Source organism: Athene cunicularia (assembly GCF_003259725.1).
Source record: "Athene cunicularia isolate RWA chromosome 11 unlocalized genomic scaffold, athCun1 chr11_part1, whole genome shotgun sequence".
NCBI lineage: Eukaryota > Metazoa > Chordata > Aves > Strigiformes > Strigidae > Athene > Athene cunicularia.
This window is the reverse complement of record NW_020799113.1, coordinates 17,416,131-17,441,647: the sequence shown is the minus strand read 5'-3', so window position 1 is coordinate 17,441,647 and position 25,517 is coordinate 17,416,131. Positions and strand designations below refer to the sequence as shown.

The 25,517-nt window shown below is 45.3% G+C and overlaps 1 protein-coding gene across 1 annotated transcript in view; it reads right to left on the bottom strand.

The window, feature by feature from the left end:
- NECAB2 (N-terminal EF-hand calcium binding protein 2) overlaps positions 1–25,517 on the bottom strand; it is an 82,490-nt gene that overhangs the window by 18,753 nt on the left and 38,220 nt on the right. Inside the window, exons 3-5 of the mRNA XM_026856964.1 lie at positions 24,505–24,613; positions 4,749–4,774; positions 1,125–1,222 (exon numbers count right to left, since the gene is read on the bottom strand). Coding sequence (XP_026712765.1) covers positions 1,125–1,222; positions 4,749–4,774; positions 24,505–24,613 — 233 coding nt within the window. The remainder of the gene's footprint in view (positions 1–1,124; positions 1,223–4,748; positions 4,775–24,504; positions 24,614–25,517) is intronic.

Here is a 25,517-nt window from a genome sequence, read left to right as displayed (position 1 = left end):
AGGAGGGCTGCAGTTGAATTGGGAGTTCCTTACAGGTGCTTGGAAAAAGCAAAACCTTCCTCCTTGGCTTGGTCCTCAGTGCACCACATAACTGCTCACCAGTGAAGAGGAAGACTACTTTTCTCTCGTAACATAAAAGAATGATGCAAATACCACTGAAAGTAGAAATGGGAGAAGGATCGATTATCCTGAGGTAATAAATATCACCACTACAGCCCATTTACTTTATTAAGTGGTATAAAAAGGACAGACAAATGGTTTCAAAGAAACAAGAGCTCTATAAACACTTCTGGTAAGACACCAAATGAATGGTGCACCTCTCAGCGGGGATGTTTATCTGGTACATGAGTTCAGATTTTCTATTCACAGTATTCATAAATAAACTTCAATATGTTTCTTGATCAGTGTCACTGTCCAGTAGCCCATTATTAACAGTATCATTAAGGTACATGGTGTATTTTTTAAGAAACTACACATATAAAGTAGGACATTATGTCTCAGTTTTGGCACCTGCATGATTCCCCTGTAGTCCTTCAAACACACAGCCCTCTAGTTTCTAAGACAGCAGCTGCACAGACGAGTGACCATATTTCTGTAACTCTGGATGCTTTCCAACATGGAAGCTGTACTTAATGGCATCTCTATAATACGATGTTTCCAGAAGTATTTCCAACAACTCTAATAAGAGCTCATGCATTCAAAATCCCACCTAAGAGCCCCCAAGACATCTGAAGACAATTTGTCTGAAGACTCCCTTGTCTGAAGACAAGTGGAGCACCTTCATACTCAGGCAACCAGAGAGTAAACCATGGCACAGCCAAGACTGCCTGTCAGACTGAGGTGCTCTGCAACAAAGCTTCCATGCCACCATCTACTGTACATGACGTTGGCACCTTGGTCACAATCTGGCCAAGATTTTCAAGATTAATCTGCTGTTAACACATAACAAATCCACTGTTGTCATGTTGCTGTGACAATCCACTTACCACACAAATGCAACAGCACGAGGAGACAACGCTGCTGAACAGGGTAAAGTCCTTCAGATTTAGATGCTCTGTTAATGTAACATTTGCACTGTTTGCTGTGAGCCCATGGAGGATAAGGCACAGGTAAGGCGGACTCACCCGCTTGGTGTAGTCCATTGCCTTCAGGATGGAAAGGTTCAGCGTCTCCAGTGAGGCCAAGACATCTTCGTAGTCTCCCATATGGTCAGCAAAATAGTCTGGGAAAACCAAGAGGGACACGATGGGAATTGTTGATGTAACTTAACACTTCAAGGTTTGACACCGCAAGGTTTATTCATTGGTGAGAAGAAAAACATGAGAGGGTGGTTTTAGGCATATTTTTATATTCTATATCTTGAGACAAAGTCACAGCTTGTCCTGCAGGGATGGGAAGTGATGAAATTCTTAGGACCATTGCAAAAAAGAGATGTAAGGCACAGTAGCTCCCACTGAAAATAACTTAGCAGGTGCTTTATTTCCATCCCCACTTCTGCATTTGACCGTATTTTGGCTCTTTTCCTTCTATTGCCAACATGGAGGGAGAAGTCTCAAAAGAAATCCCCTTTCCACTCCCTTGACAGTCTTTACCACTCAAAGCACCCAAATACCTGCCAGGTTCACCGCAATTTATATGGGCTAAGACTGGCCTTACATCTTTTCCTACATTCCCATCACATTTGCACCTCAGCCCACAATCACAGGTTGCACAGGCTTCTGAGAGCAAAATACACCCCAAAAGGAAGAAAACGGAGCTGCAAGCTGGGCCCAAAAGCACATGTTCTCCACAGAGATGGAGTCCACACTTTCTCTGTGCCATCCTCATCCCTCCCGAGGGGGGGGTGATCCCATGGAGTGATCCATGCCAGGCTGCACAGCAGCTCTGGCAGCAGCCACCCTCAATCTCAGCCACTCTTCACTGATGTAAAATACAGCCAAAATTGGTGTGTCCCCAAGCAGCCCATGACTCCATGTCCCCTGTGAGCCCTGGTACGGTTTTGTGCGTGAGCTACAGAGTCCTGAAATAGGCCATTCACAACAGAAACAGCGAGATGTGAAGCGCGGCAGCAAGGCATGCAGTGAATTTGCAGCGTAGATGCAAAGTTACCCAGTTTCTGGGTGATTGACATAGACTACAGCTAAAAGCTGTTCCTTAAAAGCCACCAGTGCTGTTCCTTAGTGCTAAGACACGAAGCTTCACACCGAGGTGACATCTCTGCGGAATACAAGAAGACATAAACTCCAGGAAACAATCCCACTAATTAGGTTCTCTTGGCTTAATTAGAAGTGCCTATAGCTATTTACAGCCTGTGAACATATCCAAAGGGAAGAAGATTTTGGCAGAAACTGGAATGTCACAGCATGATTGACAGCAGCTGTTTGCTGTTCCATGATAAACCAAACAGCTTGTTCTCACTGCAGCATATTTACTTGTGTTATTCTTCTTATCATTACTTTACTTGGGAAAGAAAAACTGAGCAAATCTTTAAAGGTAAAGAAAAACTATTTTTATAAGTCTCAAAATAAAAAGCTGAACCCATACATTTCAGGAGAAATGAGCTACTGTGGGCAAAGCACAGCCCTCCAGACCAAGGAGTACCTGGGAGGAGAACAGCGTTGACTTAACCGAAGTATTCAGTGCTACCATTTCAATCTTATTTATTCACATGAACATCTGAGATCAGCTCTTCCTATCCTGCATGGTTCTTGCTGATGGTTCCTACACGTCTGTGGACAACAGTGGAATCAGCGCCCAGGAGATGAGCCCCGTTGAACCTAGGGCTGGTGTGGGAAGAGGTGGGTGCCCCCCACCCAATGTTTCCCCAGCAAAGCCATTGCCCACCAGCTCAGTAGTCTGCCCTGGGTCACTGTGCATCTCCCATTTCTAGAGCACATCTCAGCTGGCCGGGCAGCTTGTTCCATTGCATGTGATGTCAGTGTGCTTCATTTAATCTGAAGGGTGGTAGGTACAATTTGGTAGCTGTACATGCATTTTCTGGGTATATTAATCATTGCAAGCTGTCTTATGACTGGGAGCTCCTCTGGGGGTGAGGGGCTACACAGTCACATTTAAGTCAGCCTAGGTGCTGGTGACTGTTGTGTTAGTTGGCAAAGAAAAAAAAAAACAACAGAACTTTGTAAGATACTAGCTGATACAGATTAAGCCATATAAAATTTCTCATATAAGCTGCAGGGATCAAGAAATCCCTTTTAAGATGCTCTCAACTTCCTGCAACATGCAACCCGTTTCAAGAGAGAGACCACAGCTTCCATTTAGCCAAAATGAGGTTTTATATTTAAACTAACACTTAGAAGAGTAGCAAGCAAATAATAAATTGCAGGCAAGGGCAGGTATTCAGCAGATAATGGATCTAGGCAGGATCTCGTGCTGATCAATCCTTCCCCCAGCTTCCCACAGGAGCTGATGGCTTTATCTCCCTCCTCTCCTGGCAGCTTTGCCCCTCTGAGAGAGGCAGTGAGGTGGGATCATGCTGAGTGACAGCCATGTGATTTTCTGATTTTATCAGACTGATGGAGGAAACAGAGTGGGGTCAAGCAGTGACATTACTACCCTTGCATTTCCTGGTAAAGTTGATAGCACAGGCTGTGAGGGTTTGGTTTCTTGGGTCAGCTGGCAAGGACACCTAATGCAATAAGAAAGGAGTGATGGGAACAAGCCCACCCTATTGTCAGCAAACCAAAAGGATTTTATGGAAGATTTAGATTCTTGTGTACCAAAACAACAAGAAGTGAGGATAACTAGCTAAAAGTGTGCTGCAGGCTTGAATGCTCAAAATCCTGCTGCATGCTGTGGTGAGAAGGGCAGAGTGTTGGCAGGGGCTAAGTACACTGGGAGGAGCAAAACCCTAGGCAGACCCGGCAGGCTCTGATGGACAGAAAGGTCTTAAAGGTGTTGGGAGTAACAAATAACTGTCTGGTGCTGGCACAGGCACCCCAGCAAGCCCCTTTCTGGCTCAGCCATACCTCTGAAGGCTGTAATTAGTGGCAAAGCGATGACGGTAAATGATGAGGGCCTGCTGAGATGGCTTCATGTGTTCTTCAGCGTCCTGGCATGGGAGGGGAGGAGAAGAGGTGGATCAGCTCTCTGCAAGGCCACCTACCTCTGTCTCCCCATCTCCTCCCAAAAAGCTGGGGCACAGGAAACATTTCCCAATAACACATGTCCATGGAAAAATACACCCAAGTGAGCAGCAGGAGCCCTGTGTCGTCACCTATCGAGGCAAAGCCCTTCAGAAATCCTGTCAGGAAATACACCCTTTCTGGTCAAGGTGTGGGACAAAACACTATCAGAGATTTTTTTTTCAGCTTTTAATTTCTGCAAGCTGTGGGAGGTATAGCAGAGGTGGTGTACACCTTAGGCAGCCTGCTGGGAAACACTAAGGTTTGCCTAAGGAGAAACATATTATGGGTACTGCAGAGGGATACTGCTTTATTGTACTTCAGAGTGGAGCTGGAAGCCACGACACTGCCAGAAATTAAACTCTGCTTGTCACTGAATGGGACCATGTGCTCCGCTCAGCTCTGACCCCGTCTGTGTTGCAAGAAAATGAAGAAAAGCTTTGCCAGTTTTCCTGTGGACTAAGGGATGAAGCAGCATAAGTGCTGAGAACCCCCAGCTCCGCAGCGGCCACGGCACCACCAGCTTTGTAACAGGTTTCACACATCCTTTGAAAGCACACATGCACGTAGCAACTGCGCTTGTCCTGAGAGAGGAACCACACTCACCACACAGCTCCTTGGTGTCCACGTTGCTGGAAGAGGGGGAGGACGAGGCAGGGGAGGAAGCAGGAAAAAAAAAGAGAAAGAAGATTTTAATGTAAAGGACAAAGGATACACTTAGGATTTCTGCAGGCTTAATGCCAGACACCTGCCCCCTCAGCATCCCCCTGCCACTGGTGGGGACAGCCTAAGGAGAAGGCAATGGTTGGTGCCACTCAGGGCATCCACACACCTCTGCATCTTCAGCATTCACGCAGCTGGGACAAGTTCACACGTTATTTTGGCTTTTCCCTGAGGGGAACCTGTGCGTCCCCCCCAAGGGTGGACCTGTGTCTATGGGGGACTCTGTACCCACTTGTCACAGTAACTCCTCTGCCTTCCTCCCAAATATCTACCCCAGTGAGGCACCCGGTGTGGAACAGGAATCTGTTTGCTCCCATTTGCTTGGAATAAAAATTTGCAAAATTTACTTTCCTAGAGGAATCAGTTCTCCCAGTTCTGCTGCTGCAAAGAATCCATGGGGCTGTGCACAGTTCCTGCCCAGGACTCCCTCTGGACAAAACTGCACAATTACTTCTTAATACAGGAACATTTAGTTCGTGTAATGAAATCTCAACAGACAATCTGCTCAGGAAATAAAGGTTGCTGCTAATCTCTTTGTGCCTCAGATTCCCACACAATTATTAGTGCCATTCAAGCACTGGAATGATCTCTTAATATAATTATATTTTACCAATCCACTGATGTCCTGGAAAGCTATTTCTTTAACTAAACTCATCCCTTCTCTGTCTGACCTGTCAACATAAGTGAATTAAGGAAAGAAATGTTTTCAATACTGCTTTTGTTAGCGGCATCCTCCTGCAGCCCTGCCCCAGACTCCAAAATCCTCCTGAGCACTTGCTTGTGCCCTGACCGACAGGTCTGCTCCAAGCTCACCGGACCTGGGCTCTTCCCTCCCTCCGTGACCTGAAGCTTTCATTCACTGCTGGCCCTCTCTTGGGATGAGACATCCTTCAGCCAGGATGATGTACGATGGGAAAGCATTAATTTGGGACTGCTCTTCGCCACCAAGGCCACACTTGAACCCTGTCACTGAGGATTCACAACACAAAGCACAGTGCCTTTGCAGCAAGCTGAAGTACCCAGGAAAATCTCATCTCTGCTGAAATCTTTTGCCGTCCTCTGCAGCAGGCTCAAGCATTCAAGTGAGCAGAGCAGCCTCACTGGGCTGTGTGTGACAGTGGAACAGGGCACAGGCTGCATTTCCCACTCAGATAGTGTTATCAAGAGAGCTTCTGCCTTAGCAGAGAGACTAATATAGGAAATTTTTTTCTTTCTATTTAGGCTCTGCCAAATCTGAGGAGAGGCAAGTTCCTGCAGCTCAGAGACCCTGCCGGCCTCTCACTAGATGCATTTCATCCCCTAGGTGCAATAGCCAGGTGCATGACAGCCATGTAGAAACACAAGTGTGTGCTAGTGATATCTGGGGAGGAAATTCCCCAAATTCACAGTGCCACTCGAGCCCAGGTTGTTGCTAAAATCAGAGCCCCAGGTGACGGTACTGGCGACCCCTTTACCACCACTCCTGAGCTGTGGACCTGTCAGGTGCTGGAGGCGAACACACACATCCTGTGAGATGCTGTCTGCCAGAAAGGTACCGCCCAACCCATCTCATGTTACTGAATCACACAACCTTTTGGGTAACTGATATCTGTCACGGTATATAAAAGTCATCTCCCACCTCAGACACCTTCATGGTGCAGGATACACAGCGTGGCAGCAGCTGGCAGCAAACACGCTGGCACAAGCTTCTGCTGGAGGTGCAAGTGGCACATGCATCTCTCTGAAAAATGAGCTTTCACAGTACTTTATCTTAATTCCCTGAGAGATTTATCATCTTTCTAAAACCCTGGAATTACTTCACTGCATCCTACAAAACTCCCCAGGGATCCTGAGAGCTCAGTTTCCCTGACTTGATGTTCTAATGCCCAAATCCACAGAATATGGAGATTTGAAATGCTACCCAAAAGAGCCTGCTCCTGAGCAAACAGGCCACAGCTTTGGCAGCCTGTGATTGCTAACATGGAGACTCAGCAATTCACAGGCAGAGAAAATTCAGGAGGGGAAGAATCCCAGAAGATGCATTTCTAACACTGGCACAGCCCCATACCTGCCCAAGGACCACGGCTGGTCTTTTATCAAAGCCCTTGTCAGCATAGACCATGGAAAGTCAACCAATACTCTCAGGCATATGTACAGGAGTAGTTTTTACAACAGCATCACCTACAAAGTACTTAAATAATACTTTTCAGAAGCCACTTAGTATTTATAAACACCTAATGAAGTGGTTATGGGTTTGCAGCTAGGGGACATCACTGAGAAAAAATCTATTATTGTATTCCACATGGTTTTGCATTCCAATAATTGATCTGCTGCTGCCAAAAAAGGCCTTTTATTTCCTCACATCCTGACATCATATTAAACTTAATTGTGCTTGAATGTTAACTTGGCTGAGAAGCTGCTTTTAATTTTAAGACATCTTTTGTTAAGAGTAAGCCCAATTAAAGAAATTACTGAAGTCATAAACTGACTTAATAAAAAAAATATGATAATGTTCAGATGAAAATTTGTAAGGAGAAATCAATGAGTACTTGAGCAGGACCATGGCATTTCCTGGGATGTTTCCATCCCACAGGAGCATGTCCATCGGGAAGCTCACTGACAGACAGCCACATCCCCATCAGTGTTACTGGGGTTTTATTGCTCGACATGGGTGCTGCACAGCTGAACATGCAACACAAGGGATGTGCAATACCCAGACAGAAAACAATTTACAAGCTGCTCTGGTGGTTTGATGCTAACCACCCCATAGGTTATGCCACCAGGATTTTTTATGTTACAAATACTGAGGATCTGGTTTTCAAACCTTGTGAAATGGGAGGTGGTGGTTCCCCACGAATACCCTTGCCATCCTTAACCCTTCATCCTAGCACTGTCCTTCACTGGAGATTTTTAGAATGGTCACATATCATGAAGCCCTTCAACATGAAAACGTTTAGGTGAGCATTAGTTACCAATTTTTTTCATCTGCCAAATATTCAATATTCCTGTAAGCCACAATAAACTAAAAAGAAAAATCATTACAGGTTGTTCTCATTTTCTCAGGAAAAAAAAATAATTTTTTCAGCCACCAGAACACTTGGTTGTGAGTTAGCTTTTAATTTTATGATTCTTTACATTAATAGTATGACTAATTAAATAACTTATTGAAGCCATAACCCATCTAAGAAGAATATAATAATGTTCAAACAAAACTTTAAATGAAGACATCATTAAAGACTTCTGTGTTAGACAGTTTTCTTCTGCATAGTAGAGGCCCATCTGATTTCTTTCCAGAACAAAAATCTTTCTTTCAAAGCAGAAAAAAAAATCAAGAAAATCCAGGTCTTTCTGGTTTCAGGCTTTCTTCTTTGTTTTCCAACCAAAGAAGCTGTAACATGGAGCAGCACAACCTTGCATCCCCAATCTTGCTGGGGATGTGCACCCTCTCAGATTACTTTCCAAAGCAAAGATATACTTTGGAGAACTTCCATTTGCCACTTGGGACCTAATTTCTCTGACAGAAATACGAACCAAACACAACAGCTCAGCTTTCAACCTAGAGCACCTTCTGAAAAATCAGTCCAAGCCATAAACTAATTTGGCCACAAAAAGGACTGTTTATTGCTCACTGCCCACCACCATTTAAATACACTGGGATAATTTGACCTGATAAACACACTGACAATAGGGAAATTGTTTTTCCTGCTGGTTCACATTCAACTATTTCAAAGAAAAAGAAACGTTCTCAACGCGTGATACTCCTCCCTTGTACGTGGGCGTTTAAAGAGCAACAACCATGCTGCAAGAGCATCTACTCAGTGGGCTTAATTAAGTGAATTTGCCCAGAGAGTAATTACTGCTGCACGACCAGCAAGAGGAAGAGGCTGCCCAGAGTAATCACTGTGCCTCCTGTGTACTCCAGAGAGAAATAAATTTCTCCCCCCAAAATCCCATCCAATGTTAAAATGCAGTTTGATGAGTGCCTGAACTAATGAGGATCCCTGGGAAGTCACATTTTTGCCTTGCCGTGTCCCTGATTGCAGATTATCTAGCAAATGGGCTTTTATCAGAGTTGTCCCTGTACTGACTTTCTGCCGCTCTTCCATCGGTTCAAAGACTTATAAGCCTTTTTCTTCTCTGCCTGCCTTTCTTGAAACGCTGCCATCTTTGAGACTTTATTCCAGGGAACAGTGGGGTGGCAACACCAGACCAGAGAGCATGTGGCAGCAGGGTGTCCAACAGCCCAGGGATTACAAGCTGAAGCTGAGCATCCCAGCAGTCAGATCTCTGGGTGGGTGACGGTCCCCCATGCAACCTCCAGGTCTCAGGTCAGAAGCTCCAGCTACATTGATCCAGATCAAACCAACACTTTGTTTAAGAAATCAGCATTTTCCATCAGGAAAACATGCATTTCTGGAAATTTCCCACCATGAGTATTAGCTTTAGCTCTTAATAAGCAAGCCCAGTGCAGTGCAGCACAGCACTGGAAGGGGTTACCCAGAGAGCATCCCAGGAGGTCTTCAGGACTCAGCATGGCAAAGCCAGGGCTGTCCTGGTCCCACTCCTAGGCACTAGAGCCCTGCAGAGGTCCCTTCCAAAATGGCTGTGAGTCTACAACCCAGCATCAGTCCCTCACTTTCCCAGCATCTCCCTGTCTCCCTAAGACAAGGCTGATGGCCTCTGACTTGCTGTTGTTAATGTATTTCTCCAGACTTCTCTTCAATTATAGAGAGGAGCAGAAAAGTTATCTCAGAATGGAAAAGATAATGTGGAGGAGTGGAGCATGAAATTCCCTTCTTGGGTTCCAGCTCACCCAAGGGAAAGGTGTCCCAGGCTCTCCCAATGGGCAGCACAATCAAAAACATAATGGGAATTCAAAAGTTGCAAATACATCCAAGTCTCATCTTCACAGCATATTTCTCATTCAAATAGCTGCCTGGATGTGCTGCTCAAATGCCACTCAACACCTGATTGGCTTCAGCTGAAGATAATAACCCTTTTACTTGGGTAGATGAAAGGTTTGCATCAGCAGCCACACGGCTTAGTTGCTTCACCAGCACAGAAAATGGAGTTTTTTCTGAAATCGTGTTCTACTTTTATTTCCATCTTCTATTCACAGCTCTTGGTTTGCTACAAGGCTTCGAACAAGCATGGAAACAAATTATCCTCTAGCATGAGCCACCTGCAAAACTAATTTTCATTTAGGAAATACTCAAAAACAACATGTGCAGCTGAAAAGTATTATTATATCTGATGATACGCCTTCTAGTCCCAGCAGCAACAGAGCTGTGTTATCTCAACACCTCAGAAGTGCAAAATGTACATCCAGATGCCTACTAACGGGTCACAGATGGTCACTCTTGATCATTAGTTTCTGAATCAAAGAAACATTTTTACACAAACCCCAGAGTGAGAGAAATTATTCCGCTCAGGGCAAGAGAAATAGCAAATACTGGATGACAGCCAGGAGCTGAATAACTTTAATTCTAAGCAACTTTCCAAGCCCATCATCGTACACTTCTGGAGAACCCTGACAAGTCCTTTCCAAGACCTTCCCAAGTACCTCCTTCACCTGCCCACTTTCTTAAAAAAAACCCCAACACTCTTATGGTATGACGTAAAAAAGGACTTCCAAAATATGAGGTGCCACATGCAGAGAAAGAGCATAAACATAATGCCAAGGCTGTCCACAACCAGAAGTGCTCCAGCCAGCTGCAGCTTCAAATGATATAGGCAGACAAGTATTCATAGCATATGACAGTTTTTGCCTTAATTTCTTTAGCCGTAACAAGCTGGTAGTCAGGGCTTTGATGCCTACTTGGCTCTTACTTTAAAGGATGCTCTTAATCTCCCACCAAACGTCCCTGCTTCCTGCATGAAATAAATTTAAAATGTAGTTTGTGGAGTGCTTCAGCAGCGATAATTCAAAAATGCATGTACTGACACAGGCACACTTGCCCTGCATGTGATTCAATATAACCAATAAACAGAGTGAGCAGTGAGTCTTAAATAACCCAGCAGGTATTTTTCATTCAACTCTGCTTTTTCCGGGGCATGGAGTACCACCTATTTAAATGCCCAGAGTGGATGGAGGAGAGCCCATCTGCACAAGCTTATACAGGGTACACCATTCACTCCAGAGGTTCCCCCCAAAATCCATGTTGTATGAAACAGGCATAGAGTCCACATAGATTGCCAAGTAACTGGGACATTTCCAGCACTGGAGCACGATGACTTACATTAAAACACAACACCTACAGGGAACAGTTCCCACAGGAGGGCTCCTGAAAAGGAGAGAAATGCTGTCCTCGCCAAAGCAAAACTAATAACTTTATTCTTCCCTTGGCACGTGCTCCAGTATCGAGCTCTTGGGGAGCACAGTAAGGGGGTCTGAAAGCCCAGCAGCGAACCATGTTTTTCTCTGAGGCACTGGTACCACAGAGAAGAAAAGACAAAGAATTGCCCAGAAACAAAGAAAAGCAAAAAGAGGATTTTGTATGAAGTTTTCCCATACAGATTTTGTATTATGAAGACACCCATCCCCTGTGGTGTGTGATTTGAGATTATAACAGATTCTAGGTACTCTGTGAGACAATTTCTCTCCTCCTACTTGCCTTGCTATCAGCAGGATTTTCATTCACCGGCTGGTTTGAAGGCTGAAGGCCAGTGTCCCTGAGGATGTTTTGTTCACCTAAACCCAGGATGAGGTTCCTTCCCACACAGTCTTCCTCTGGATTTAGGCAGATGATGACCAAGATAGGGATGAGTTCACTTCTCTTCCATACTGCATGGCCACCGTGGCTGATGCCGTTTAGCAAGACAGAAGGTGAGCAGCCGTGGGGCTGCACAGCAAAACTGTATTCAAACCCATTTTTATATGGCTTTCTCTGTGGCTCCTCACCTTGTTAAGTCATCTGTATTCTCATTAATACACACACTGCCCAGATCCAGTTTTCAAGCCATAAGCATATGTTCATTGAACATGCTAGCACCCAAAGCTGTGTGCTCTGCACGGTGCTCTTTGCTCCAGAGCACTGGGGCAGCAGACTCCTCATTACAAGCCAGTAATCTGGAAAACATTGATTTTTCAAGGTAAACTGAACTGACGTTCAACACAAACAAGCATGGTAAATCTGGCAGGCTCAGGATAAAACACACTCATCCTGCTTCGATGTTGTTCCTTCCCTACACAAGAAATTCCCATGAAGTTGCTGGAGCGTCACGCAGGGAGGCCAGGACAGACCTGCTCTGCCTGCAGAAACACAGAGGGAAACCATGAGGCCCTGGTTCCCTGCTGAACACCAGCAGGTAGGGCTCTTGCTGCCCAAACCAGACAAAAAGCATCTCAGGTATCTACATCTGCACTTTCAGCACCACAAAAGTCTCCTTTAGGTGACCTTCTAGCATGATGGGGAAGATCTGCAGAAGACCTTCCTCCTCAGTGTGGAAGCCCCTGGGCAGACCCATGAGCATGGCTGGCGACTCTCCTAGGGACAGTCACACCCTCAGCAAAGTGCCACATGGCCTTACAGCCACCTTGCAGCCCTGGGTGTAGGGTTTACAAGCAGACCTGTTCACTGGCATCCTTCCCAGCATGCCAGAAGATGCTGAGCTCAGCTTGGAGCAGCTTTCATACCTCCACAGTAAGGTGTGTGCCTTATGAGGGCTATTCCAGCTCTGATTGCAAAGGAAAGGGAAAAAAATAAAAGGATGTTTAGCACTGAATACTAACTCTGATTCATCATGATGCTGAATCCCACAGGTGGGTGGCACACTATGGGGAGTAACAGGTCTAAAAAAGCCTGGACCTGCTCCAAAAAGCCTGTGATACCCGAGTGCAGATGTCCTGCCTGGCAGCGTGGTGCAGAAAGCGGTTGCCATAGCACTCGACATGAGCAGTAATTAGGGATGTGACAGAAAAATGTCTCTTCTCTAGCCAATGACCTGCAATACAATTGCATTTTCCTTGCAGCAATAATAAACCTCATAAAAATGATGTGAAGAGGCTATTAAACTTGATCAAGACAATCTCTGAGGTCCAAAACCATCAAAGCTGAGGTATGGATGCTGCAGCCAGAGGGATCTCTGCCCCCTGTGACTGTCTCAGCTGCTGGTCTTCTGCGGGATCCAGCCCCTTACCTCCACCACAGTTTCAACACTCGAGGCACTCAAGGAAAGGCTTTTGGTATGGATTTTCCTGGATTTAGAAAAGGGAAAGCTTCTGCAATGACAGCTCATGCTTTCCCAGAGGCTCCCAAAACTGACCCTGCAGAGCCCCTGTGGACCATGTACCCCCCCTCCCCTCCCCACAGCCATGGGCAAGGGCTGTGCCCGAGGTGTAAGGTATGATGAGCCCAAGGCCCATATACACATGCTGGGGCTTGGTTTGGTGATAACGCCCGCAAACAGCAATATCCCTGCTTTTGCTTGTGTAACTGATAAATCCAGCATGGGCACTTTGTCAGGGTGGGAAGGATTAAACACCCCTCACAACTCTGAGAGTTTCCGTTTCCTTTCAGGGAATAAATGTCTACCATAAAGACAAAGATCATTACAACATAACGTGTTATTTGCTTAGTTTTCCATTTTTTAAGACTCCCACCTGCTGATATATTTCAAGGCCAGTTCAGTTCCTCACTCCCTTGGCATACTGATTTATTCTGCAGTCACAGACATTTACGAAGCACCGGGTCCTACCTAACACCAGCCTGCCCTGTGCAAGCCTCCGTGCAACTTGATTTCCCACCTACAGCTGCAGGTATGGGTTGGAAATGGCACGGGGAGGACCCCACTTGCCTCTCCCACATCCTCAGAAAGTCCCAAGCTGCTAACCATCCCTGATGCAGACCAGATGCTTTCATCAGTAGCTTCAAGACAAACAAAACAACATTTTCTATGCAGTGAAGCATTTGACAGAACAAAACACCCAGATCTAATCATCAAGGGCACCAAGAAAAGTGACTGAATATGGGTAAAAATGAAACAAATGTTCTGGATGCTGTTGGAAAATATGTGCTCTAAGCTCTCGCTAGTTAAAAGAGAAATAAATGTCACTTTGAAAAAAGGCAGGGGCAATAAACTGGCACCTGTGGAGTACCAGACATTTGTTTGTTCATTCATCAGCAACTGCAATATGGCATCTCAGGCTGTCAGCTGGTGCTAGACCATCTTGCTTTGTTGCTCAGCTCCAGAGCCAGGGTCTGGGTACTGCACTGGTAGGGCTCTGCCCTTCCTGCCCTCTCACTTCTATAAATTAACATAAAAAATGCAGCATAAAGGTGCAATTTTCCACGATGTGCTGATCATGAATCCAAATCCCCAAACTCCATTGAGTGCAGAAGCCCAAGGCAGAGATGTCCCACAGCCACTCTCCCTGCCTGTCCTCCCCAAATCACAGCACCTCACTGCCCATGGTTGTATCCTATCAGGCCACCCAGGATCTGCATGTTAAGAGCAAAAACTGGTGGGGTTGTTTCTGCCCACAGAAGAAAATTTTGGGTGATTAAGGCATGCTCATTTTCATACCTTATAAGACCATTTCAGAGTCTATTAAAAATAATCAACATCTTCTCTCTCTGCTTTGCAGAGGTGAACAGAACCTAAGCATGCACTTGAAAATCTCTTGAAAAGCTCATAAAAACTCTGAACAAGACAACACAATAAAATGCCTTTTTACAGTGCAATTGATATTCTAAAAAATATATCAGTGCAGCATAGTGATTTACTAAGATTAATCCAACAGTTGGTTTCTAAGAACAGTCATCACCTTAAATAAAACAGACATTTAGCACAATACTAAACATTTTCAAGTCTCTGTGTGTGACAAATCCTTAATAAATCACATCTAAACTCTCAACGTTGTTGGGGGGGCATGACTTGATCTTGAAAATATCACTCTGCCCACAAGTACATCAAAGAGAAGAGAAGGCAGGTTTAATTACAGCCTACAAGCAACTTAGCTGCTAGGAGGGATGGCACTTCCAAAGTTATTAAGTTGGTGATTACAATATACACACTTGGGCCTGGTGTGTATATACACTGGGTGATATCAGCTCTCATTTAATTTATCCCCAGACAGTGCCAGGCAAAACTGGGACTATAATCCTTGGAAGGACGGGCTGTACATGCTGTGGCCAGCACAGAGGTGGCACAGGCTCTCAGGGTATTCCCACCAGCTCCTCTTTGGAAATATAGCATGAATTTTTGAGATATTGCCATCATGTTGCGTTGAGATAATTAATTATTTAATTTTGGCACCCTGATCCCATGTGGAGCCAGTATCTTCAGCCTGCGTCCTGCATCACAGTCTACTTTAAAGTGAGCTCTTCATCCTGCACACTCATTTCATGAACAGTAAATACAACAATTGCATCTGAGTTAACAACACATCAGTTTTGCTGTCAGGATTGATTAGCTTCATGGTAGACTTTTAAATACCTGCTGTTTGTGATTAATTTGGACCATTCTGTGATGTCAACTCTATTACTGGAATAGTTACTGTAACTATTTTGGCTTTGTATAGTAGGGAACTCCTGTTTGCAGAAAAATATAAAAAAAACCCCAAAAAACAAACAGGAAGAAAAAAAATGTTTCAACCGATGATGTTCATTTACAAAAGCACAACATAGCTCTCATGCTCTGGAGTGCTTGATAAACAGCTTTAAAAACCAAAGAAACAGAAAGTTGTCCAGACAGACTCCCATCCATTGCTCAGCCTTTGAACTCACAAGTGGTTTCCCAGTCTGGCCAGTTCAATAATATTTCCCAGCTGCTTTGTTAAAAGTCATCAATATCCACAAGCATGTTAAAGCCTTAATCAGCATTCAGGTAGGACTGCTTCACGCACACCCTGCATACAGGGAGCAATCCAATGGTGCCACTTGCCAAAAGAGCGAGCAGTGGCACTTTGAGTGGCTATTGGGTACCGCTTGCTTGCAGATGTGCAGGATCTCCTCTGTGAGTCACGATGCCAGGCAGTTACTGGGCCATCTCCCCACCAAATATCACTGCAGGGAACCTGGGGGTCCTGGCAAAGCCAGTGCTTCTCTTCAAGTACCCACCACGACAGGGACAAGGCAAGATAGGTGTCTGAATGCGGTGATGAACTAGTTACAAAGGTGGAAAATAGGGACTGGAAATCACTGGATTTTGGAGTGGTACCACGTTGGACCCTGCAAGCCTGGGTTACCCAGAGAAGAGCTATTTGTGTCTGTTTGACTGAACACCCTTGTCCCACTGTGCTGGGGTACTGGTATCCTGGTCCTCCCTGGGAAGAAAGCCAAGGGATGTTGTGATTTTTCACCTTCACAGAGGCAGATTAATGGCACTGATAACTCTCCATAGCTTGCAGCAAAGATATACTTTGGCTGTTTTTCACAGAGACAAAATTCCTTCCACTTCTTGGCCCTCTTGTTTCCATCAAAAGAAGTAATTTATGCATGTTTTTAACCTCTCATTATTTCTTTTAGCTTAATTTTCAAAGAAAACCATTAAAAGAAATAAATACTCATTCCTTTTTTGGGGGAAAAGAGAGACTGTCAGGTTTTTTTTGTGCCAACAATAACAACCAGTCAGAAATGGCTTTTTTAAATGAATGAGCATTTAGCATTCTGCCTATTTCTACTTGATAAGAAAGCCTGGACTAATCTGATTTCTATTTGCAATCTCTGGAATACTGAACTGCAGAAGAGACGTGGAAATATTAATTGTTTGGAGCTCAGCTGAATGATTTGCTAATTGCCAGAAGCAAATGGTAAGACATTGAGACCATGAGTTAAAATTAAATAAGCTTCCTCCTCCTTTTGGATTTTGCAGGTATCTTGGTTATCAACAAAGTTATATGTAGGAGAGGAAGAAGAGCAACAAACATGCAGGTTTGGATATGTGACATACAACTGGTAGGGAACTAGTAAAAGAACAGTAAACAAGAAATCCCTGTATTCTCTTGCCTGTATTTTCCCAATATATTTGTTTCTCATGTACTCTCTTCTCCTGCCACTGAAAAATTATCTCAAACACCCCTCCCCAAATTCAGTGCCAAGGCAGATGGCTTGCTCTGCCTACCAAGCAGCAGCTGGACACATCTGCTTGATCATGGTGCCCTATGCACCCTTAAACAGAATAAACACATGGATAAATTTGTAAGACTGGAGCTTAACCCAAAATGCTACGATCTCTTTGAATGCCTGCATGACTTGAACACAACCAGCTGATTAGAATTAAGTATCTTTGTCACTTTAATGGTTTTAATGCGAGATCTTGGTATCTTTCCATTCTCTAGAAAATAAAATCTCTAATGCAGAACATCACACTCTGAAAAATAAGAAGCTGAGCCCTAGTCCCAGCTAGAAAACTCTCCAGTGTGATACTTCTCCCCTCTGCTTGCACAGATAAACCCTCTCTGATCCTTCCCCTCCACAGTAAACACCAGCCCCACTGTTCCCTGCTCCAATCTGCCTTGCTGCTCACATTAAACAGGCTCCCTCCAGAGACCCCATCAAGAGGCTGCCTGGGAAAATACCTGGGAAATACGATTCGAAATAGAAAAATTTCCTCAAATGTTTTTTCAAACAAGTTGCTGTGTAGTTTTTTCAGCTTCTCCTGATGATGTTCCCAGTAATTTTTTTTTTAAACCCCTTTTCTTTGGTGAGCCTTAGATGTTTTGCAGCTCTATCAGCACACAGCTGCTGAGCACCAGCTTTGGCACCAAGTATTTCTTCACTTAAATGAAAAGTAGAGCAGAGTATAGCATAAGTGACACGTCGGCACAGAGAAGAATAAGCTAGGACTCAAAAAACAACTTCCACGTAACAAAAAGAACAAAATCCACCAAATGCCCATGTTCTCGAGAGACAGAAATTAGAGCCAGACATATAATTTCTGTGCAATCATTCTGTCCCTTTCAGAAGAGATGAGAACTGTCTCTTGAATCAGTTAATCAAAATCTCAGCTGATTATACCATCCGTAGTTTGTTTCCCAGAGAGCTAATTGAGAACATTCAATATTCAAAAATTAAGTTGGTTTCAATGGGCACATCCATCTCTGTAGTGTGGGCTTCATCTCCCAGACAAATCCGGCACTCCACTGCATCAGGTTTGCAATAGCCAAAATTAGGGAGGGGGAGAAAAAACAGGAAAAAATACTCAATCATAATCACCATTGTTCCCTGCCCAAGAAGTGGAAGTAATTTTTGCTCAACTTTGAGAGGACTGGACTGTAGAAGCCTGGAGAAAAGCATGGGCAGCAGGAACTAAAGCCCACAGTGGACCCTATCAGATAGAGTCTCCTCACACCAAAGGACACCAGACCCAATGCAGGTTGTGGGAAGGAAAAACATCTCAGAGGGTATGGCGGGGGAGGGCTGTGGTGTCCAAACAAAGTGGTAACAACAGACCTTTTCCACCAGAGGAAGATAATTACTGGAACAGATGGACAACAGGCTGCTGCATGATGGAAGGGACTGAAAGTGTTCAGGTCTGGAGCAGGGTTGTGTGCTAGAAGGAGGGTGCTGAGAACCTCTTGTTCACTTGTGATGATGTGAAGCTCCATTTCTGCCCAGGTTATCAGCTGGAGTGCAAGACGTTTCTTTAGCTTGCACACATCAAGCTTCCTTGCAAGTTGTCTGCTGCTTGCTGTTCACTCCGGAACAGATTTTGAGCTCCTTTGCCTTTGTCTCTGACCCCTCCAGAATGTCCCATTGCTCTTATACAACATCAAACCAGGAGTTTTCAGAGTCAGGGTACCATCAAGCCAGGGAGCTGCAGGGCTGCTACCAAGACATCTTCCTTTAGCTCATCTTGTGGGGAACAGCATCAGTGCAGAGCCCAAACTACACCGGCAGCACCTTGCCAGCATCTCCTCCCACTCTCTGGATGCTGCTCACCAAGCTCCATAGTCACAGACACTGAGTATTTGCACAGGGTCTAACATAAGCCAATTTTATTCTCTGGGTATCAATGCAATCAAAGTAACAGAGAAACAAAATTCATCCATGCAAGCTACCAGCCCAATTTTGAGAGCTTCTGGCTCTGCAAATGCTCTGATGATGTCTGCAGAGGGTAGAAATCAGACAAGAGCTGGGGGGATTTTTCCCAGCTGAGTTGGAGGAGGAAGAAGGGGACTGGAGAGGCCAGGCAGGAGGAGCACATGCTGCCACACTCCATCCCTCTTCTTAGAGGCCTTGGCACAGGCACTGATGCTCTGCACAGCTGCCTCCGGCTGGAAACACACACCAGCAAGTCACAACGGCAGGAGACAGCTCGCTCCTGCTCGTATCCCTCATTAGTGCTAACATGATCTTAACAGCTTCTCCTGCACAATTAACAGCCAGTGAAATATAGACTTGTCCCTCCTCATTTGCTCTGCTTTCATCAAGCTTAAGTAAGTGGCGCTGGCAGCCAGGCCCCGGGCAGCCACTGTCCCACCGTGCCAGCCCAGGGCTGGACCCATCTCAGCCAGCTTCGCCTTGTCAGGCAGCAGGTTGCCCCCCACAACAGCTCTGCTCAGGATTGCAGCCATTTAAACACCCTGCGCAGGGCCAGGGCCACCCCATGTCCCCGCAGAGGCAGGGGCAGCCCAACGCTCCCGCCCTGCCCGCGCTGGCGTTGCGGGTCCCTCCAAACGCTGGAGCTGGCTCCACCGCCGGCAGCAGCGCAGCTGTGCCAGCTCCGCTCTCGGGTTGATACCTCGGCTTTGCAGTGGGACTAATTAGGCAGAGCAGCTCATCAGCACCGTTACCTGCTTCTGGGGTGGCCCTGAACAGCCATGCGTCCCCCGCTCTGGGGTGCAACACAGCACTCGGGTTGGTAGCAGCCCTGACCGTACCCCACTACATCCCTGCACCCCAAAGCGACCCCAGGTTACAGGTCGCTGTGGTGTCTGAGCAGCTGAGGGAGCAGGGCAGGAAGGTGGCTTCATGTTTCTGAGAATGTTATTCAGCATCCGAAGGTGTGTGTGTCAAATTTCCCCATCCATCCCCGCTCACTGCCCCTCTGGACTACTGCCCTGGGTAACTGCCATGAAGGGCAGGAGGGGGCATGCTGTGCGGGTGGCACGGGTGCCGTACAGGCTGGAGAACCCAAGTGCCTTCAGTTCCTCATTTTTCACAAACCTCCAGCAAAAATGACAGTCTGGGAAAGCGGTGAAGGGCTTCTGAGAGCAGATATCACTTCTGTTAATTATCCTACATGCACGCTCCAACCTTTTCTAGTGTTTGTCACTGGAGAGAAGAGCTCATTTAGACGCAGATAGGGGGGAAATAAAGCAATTAAAAGAATAGCTATAAGCCTAGCGAAGAGATAACAAATGACAGAGCAGCAGAATGCTAATGCCATGTTCTTGGCTCCTTGTGAATGGACATGTACAGCTCATCGGAGAAGTCCTGCTCCAGTGAGCAGATCTCTCCCCAAAGGATTGTCGTCTGCAGCCCTGAAAAATGTACAGGATAGAAAAGGGATTTTTAAAATCCCCTTCCAGGACTAAATCTCTTTTGTCAACAGCCATGCCTGACCTCTCCCTGCTTTCACAAGGACTGAGAGGTTCTCCTTCCGTCCGAGAGGATGCAGGGCAGGTAGAAGCCAGGATGCTGCAAGAAGATGGGAACTGTGGATGGGACAAAGCAAGTTTCATCCAGTATCACAGTACCATTTTTAAAGGGTTTCATCTGGTCGTTGGTGACCCGAAAACTTGTTTGACTTCCATTTGCAATGACTTTTTCCTTTCAAAATTATTACATATCATTAGTAAAAGTAAGAAAAGGTGTAGATAACTCTGCAAATATAACATTTCCCAGATGAACATTAATCTAGTTTTCTAAAGCCCTGTTCTGCCACTAAACCAAATATATTTATTTATATATATATATATTTAAAAATGTGTGTCTACTTATCATACACACAATTTGTGTGATTCCAGTAGCCTTGATATTAATAGTAACATATCATTACCTCCCCATTAATCTTCAGGCAGCTCCCCATAAAGCATTGCTGAAATGTCCTGAAATAGCAGCTAAAACCAATAGTAAAAGCCACCTAGCAACGCCTTGCTTTTGCCTCCTGCTTCAATTGGGAGGAGGGAAGGAGGGCAGCCAGTGTGAGCAATGGTGAGAAAAACACCACTTGATCATCGTTTTTAAGCAACAGCAGGTTTATGAATATAATTTTGCCAAAAAAACAAGTGAAATACATGACACATTTCGCACGTTCCTGCTGTCAGATGAAATAACCAGTGATGATGGGACTTACAGCACAGTGCTTGCACCCTGCCACGGTGATTCATGGAGATACCTGGTAATAAAACCCCAGGGCAGGTGTTTGGAGCCCATGCCCACCCTGCCACATCATTAACCTGCTAGAGATACTTCCCAGGCAGTCAAGAAGAAAGAAGAAGCCTCATTAATGCCCCTGGGCTCTTTTGGGGTATCTCATTTCTGTTCAGCATCCTCCTAACAGCACCTTGTTGGCAAGGAGGTGTTTCACTGGGGGACTGAGATGCCCAAGACTGAAGCATGCACTCCTCCAGCCGCAGCACATCATGACTGACTCCCCACAGCAGCACAGCTACTCCTGCATCCGTAACCTACCTCACTTTCCCACTCTTCTGCCCCACTTTTCTCTTTTCCATAGTCTTCCCGACTAAAGGAAGTCAATAAACCAGTACATCCATTTTATCTACTCCAGTAAGGCAGTTCCCTGCTCCTAAAAATACTCCAGGAAATTGAATCAACATTTGTAATTTGGCTGGTAACAGCAATTACTAATAATCAGCAGTAACATCATTTTCTTCATTTTCTACTCTAGCTATAATGTAATTTCAATAGAAAACTTCGTTTTGCACACTAAACAAACATGATGGGCAATATAAGAAAAACAAAGATAAAGCTGACTATCAAAATATAGTCTTAAAAATACATAAACTTCTATCAAATAGCAAACAATTATCATTCAAACAGCCTTTTGTAAAGTTAATATTGTTCCTAAGTTCCCCTATAAAATAGAAAAATGAAAGCTCCACTCCTCTTGCTCGGTGGCAGTGTTCAAAATTGAAACTCTAGTGCCTGGGCATTTCAGAGGCTGGAGGCAGCATCCTTCCTCCCCAACCTCCCACAGACCCACCGATTTACTGTAAGGAGAGCAAAAGGCAGGGCAAGGTGAAAAGCACACACACGACTTGAAGGACTATACTAGATGCAAGACTGCAGTCAAGCAAACTACTTGTTTCATGGTGAAAAGCACTTTTGCAGAAGGAAGCCCAGCTCTGAAATAGGTTTTCTGGACATGGAGAGCTCTTGCAGATTAAAAAAAAAAAAAGAGGAATATTTTCTTCCCCCGACTTGATAAATTTGATGTAGGTGTGTGTCTGTGCTTTCCAAAACAATAAGCAAGTGCCAATTTCATGCAAGGATTAACTTGAAGAGTGACTGACCAACTCGTTGCTTTTCCTTCAAGCCAAGAACAGCAGATGCTACACTGCTCTGTGCAAGTATCAGTCCCTAATGGGTATTGATGACTGGATCAACCCAGCTTGGCCAAAGAAAAATACAACTGAATTGTAGGAAGTCTTGCCACACTCAGGAGCTGCTCAGCGAGACCCTGCTTGCTGGCAGCACTGTTGCATGACATTTAGAAATGGCACTCTGTACAGTTTAGAAGACATCCCTTACTAAGGCTTGGAGCAAGTTGCAGATTTTCTAAAATCTCCAAGCAAAAATGGACTGCAATCAAATTTCCTATTTCAAGAAGGCCAGAAGATACATCCACACACTAACCCCCATACACATCCACTGCCTGCATCCTTTCAAAGGCCAGATGAAAGTTGATAAGCTCAGAGAATGCTATAAATTATTTCAGAACAGAGGCAGGTGAGTACCCAAGTCCCTGTGTCTACAGAGAGCCCACTTGGGAACATCGCCTGGAGCTTGGTAAATAGACCCACAAAACATAAGGCAGCATCTAATGTCTATTGAAGAGGAACCATTAGAAAGGACAGATCATTCCAGCTAATTTTAGTAACGAGATCACTTAAGTTCATTTGATTAATTATTCAGTGAATAGTATATACCAAGCTGGTCTTTGGCATTTCTGGTCTTGGAATAAACTTTGGGAAGCAGACACATTGGAAAGACGGGATTTTGAGAGACTTCACATTTATTCTGCTTTCAGAAACGTATTCAGCAGCAGCCCTGCACCAGCCTGATGAGTTTTACATCCTCTGCTTCGGTGCCAGCGCACTCTAGAACAATCACTGCTTTCCAGGGGATATTTTGGATGTGTGGCAAAGCATGCACCACTCACACAGGCAAGACTCAATCTACCTGTTGTCAGAAAGCTTTATAATTAACCAGACTATTATGTTTTTAAGCACTTACTACAAGACTTGTCATTTGAAATTGGATTCTGTTTTCGTCTGCTTTTGGGACAGATTTTTTCTCTAGAGGAGTAAGAGTCACACTGGAATATGACTCAAAGCTGTCTTTTGTTTGTATTTCCAGCCAGCCTGAACTACTCAGGCTTTTGAAGATGGGTTCCTCTTGGGAAGGAGAAAACCCACCAGTGGGCTGTCCTTTGCGTTGGTGCCCAGCACCATCACTACCTGCTGGCAGGGACGGCTCCCAAAGGGGCCCCACAGACCTCACAGCTTGGTGCTGATCCTGAATGCTGTTGGTGCCAGACACTTGTCAGGAAGCTCACAAACACCTCAGACACTGCCAAAGGCAAAGGCAGTCAGAGGGGGTGCTGAAGGAGACACTGCGAAGGCAGGCAGAGGGGAAGGAAACATGAGCAGCTAACGAGTTTGTCACCTTAATTTGATAGCTTGGCGCAGCCTACAAAAGCTTGATTCTCAGCAAGAGCAATCAGGTGCCATATTTAGTTTCAACTTTGATGTAACGTTCAACTAAAGCATGCCTAGATCTCTCCTCTGCCATCTTCTCTCCCTGCTGCTATTGCAGCTGCGATGCAGACATTGCAGTGCTGCTCGTGGATCCGTCCCCTTGCTGCCTTGCCCAGGCTTTGTGCAGACAGAAGTACAGCCACATCAGGCTGTTGGGAGCAGAACAGAGGCAAAGCACCTACAACAGCAGCTGCAGGGCTTGGGCTGGCCTCCCTGCAGCTGAATTCCAGCTTGAAGAGGAGGGGGCTTGTTTCTATTAAGTGCTAGAGTGATCACTGCACCAGGGGATATTTTGGACGGGAAGCAAAGCAGGCATGGACTAAGTGCAGGGGATACAGAGAGATCACAAAGAGACAAGACCACAGATCGTTCCAGTTTGTTGTGTGTAAAACAGCTAGGTAGCATAATGTTTACAGAGATTCACACTGTTACCTCTTATAGCACAGCAAACCTTTTAGATAAAGTGGAAAAGCTAAAGAGCTATTTAAATGCCCTCCTGGGTAAAACTCAGTATCATTTCAGATGCCATCAGGATCAGGTTGCACTAAAGAAAATGGCCTGAAAAAAACACGGAGACAAAAGAAGTCATAGTGGCCATCATGATAGGACATAAACCAAGCAGAAATGGAGATTTTGCAAAGTTTTACAAAGTGAGTTGCATCCCTGAAGCTTCTGTGGTGCTTAGCTCTCTGGAGCAGCACTGCCCGTGCACACTAACTCTGCAATCCAACGGCTCCAGGAAACAGTGGGGTGTCAGCAAGGGAAACTTACTTGGTGTTGTCTGAGTCAATGGTATGAAAGAGCTTCTCAAGTTCTTCTTCGTTGAGTGTCCCATCAGAAAAAAAGGCCTGGAACTCCTCCAGGGACAGCTTCCCATCATCTGCAAACAGCAACACGGCCACCATTAGGGAATGGACAAAGCAAGGGGCACAACAACTGACAATCAAGAGTTATGTTCAGATTTAAAGATTCAGTCTAAAATTACCTCAAGGCGCTTCTGCAGAACTGGCCCTCAACCAATGCAGAGCTCACTGGCCACAGGGTGGGACCTGGCAGCTCTGGCACTACTGGAGCCAGGTGACAGTTCCTGTCTATGGATTCACTGGCCCTTCGCAACTAAATGGGCTGTTAACCCAAAGCATGACTCAAGCCTAAAGAGAAAGAGCCTGCAAACTGAATTACATTTAAGAAATCATGGAGTGCTTTGTCTACCCTACGTTCCAATGATGCAGAATGCTCATTAAGAGACACCTAACAGATAGGAGAAGACCCAGGGCTGGGATTAACAACAGACCCAGATGTATCTTTTGCCATCTCCATCCAGCTGCAGCTTCTCCCATAGTGCATTTCCCCGCTCTGCACAGAAACACAAGATAGCAGCTACCAAGCATAACAAGACACGTCTTGCTTCAGTTGTCAACTGTTTAAGGATACAAGGGCTGTGTCACCTTAGTGTTGTGCCTTTACTTCTAGAGGGACCTGATGACGCACAGAATCCATCTGCCCAGCCATACGGGCTGCAGCTTGCTTTATGCCTTTTGGCAAACCTACCATCACGCGAAGGAGTCACAAGACAGAGGTTTAATAATGTTCTCCTGGGCACCTGGAGAGGAGCTTGCCGTAATTTCAGCATCAAGCTCCAAGCTCAAACATTTATTTTAATACCAGCTGTGGACAAAAGTGCACAGGCACTCAGCAGTCTCATCTCTGGCTCTAGGAAGAGGCCCTGTAGATAGCCAGTTCTTGGGGGAAAGTGTCTCTGGACTCAACTCAGAGATCAAAAA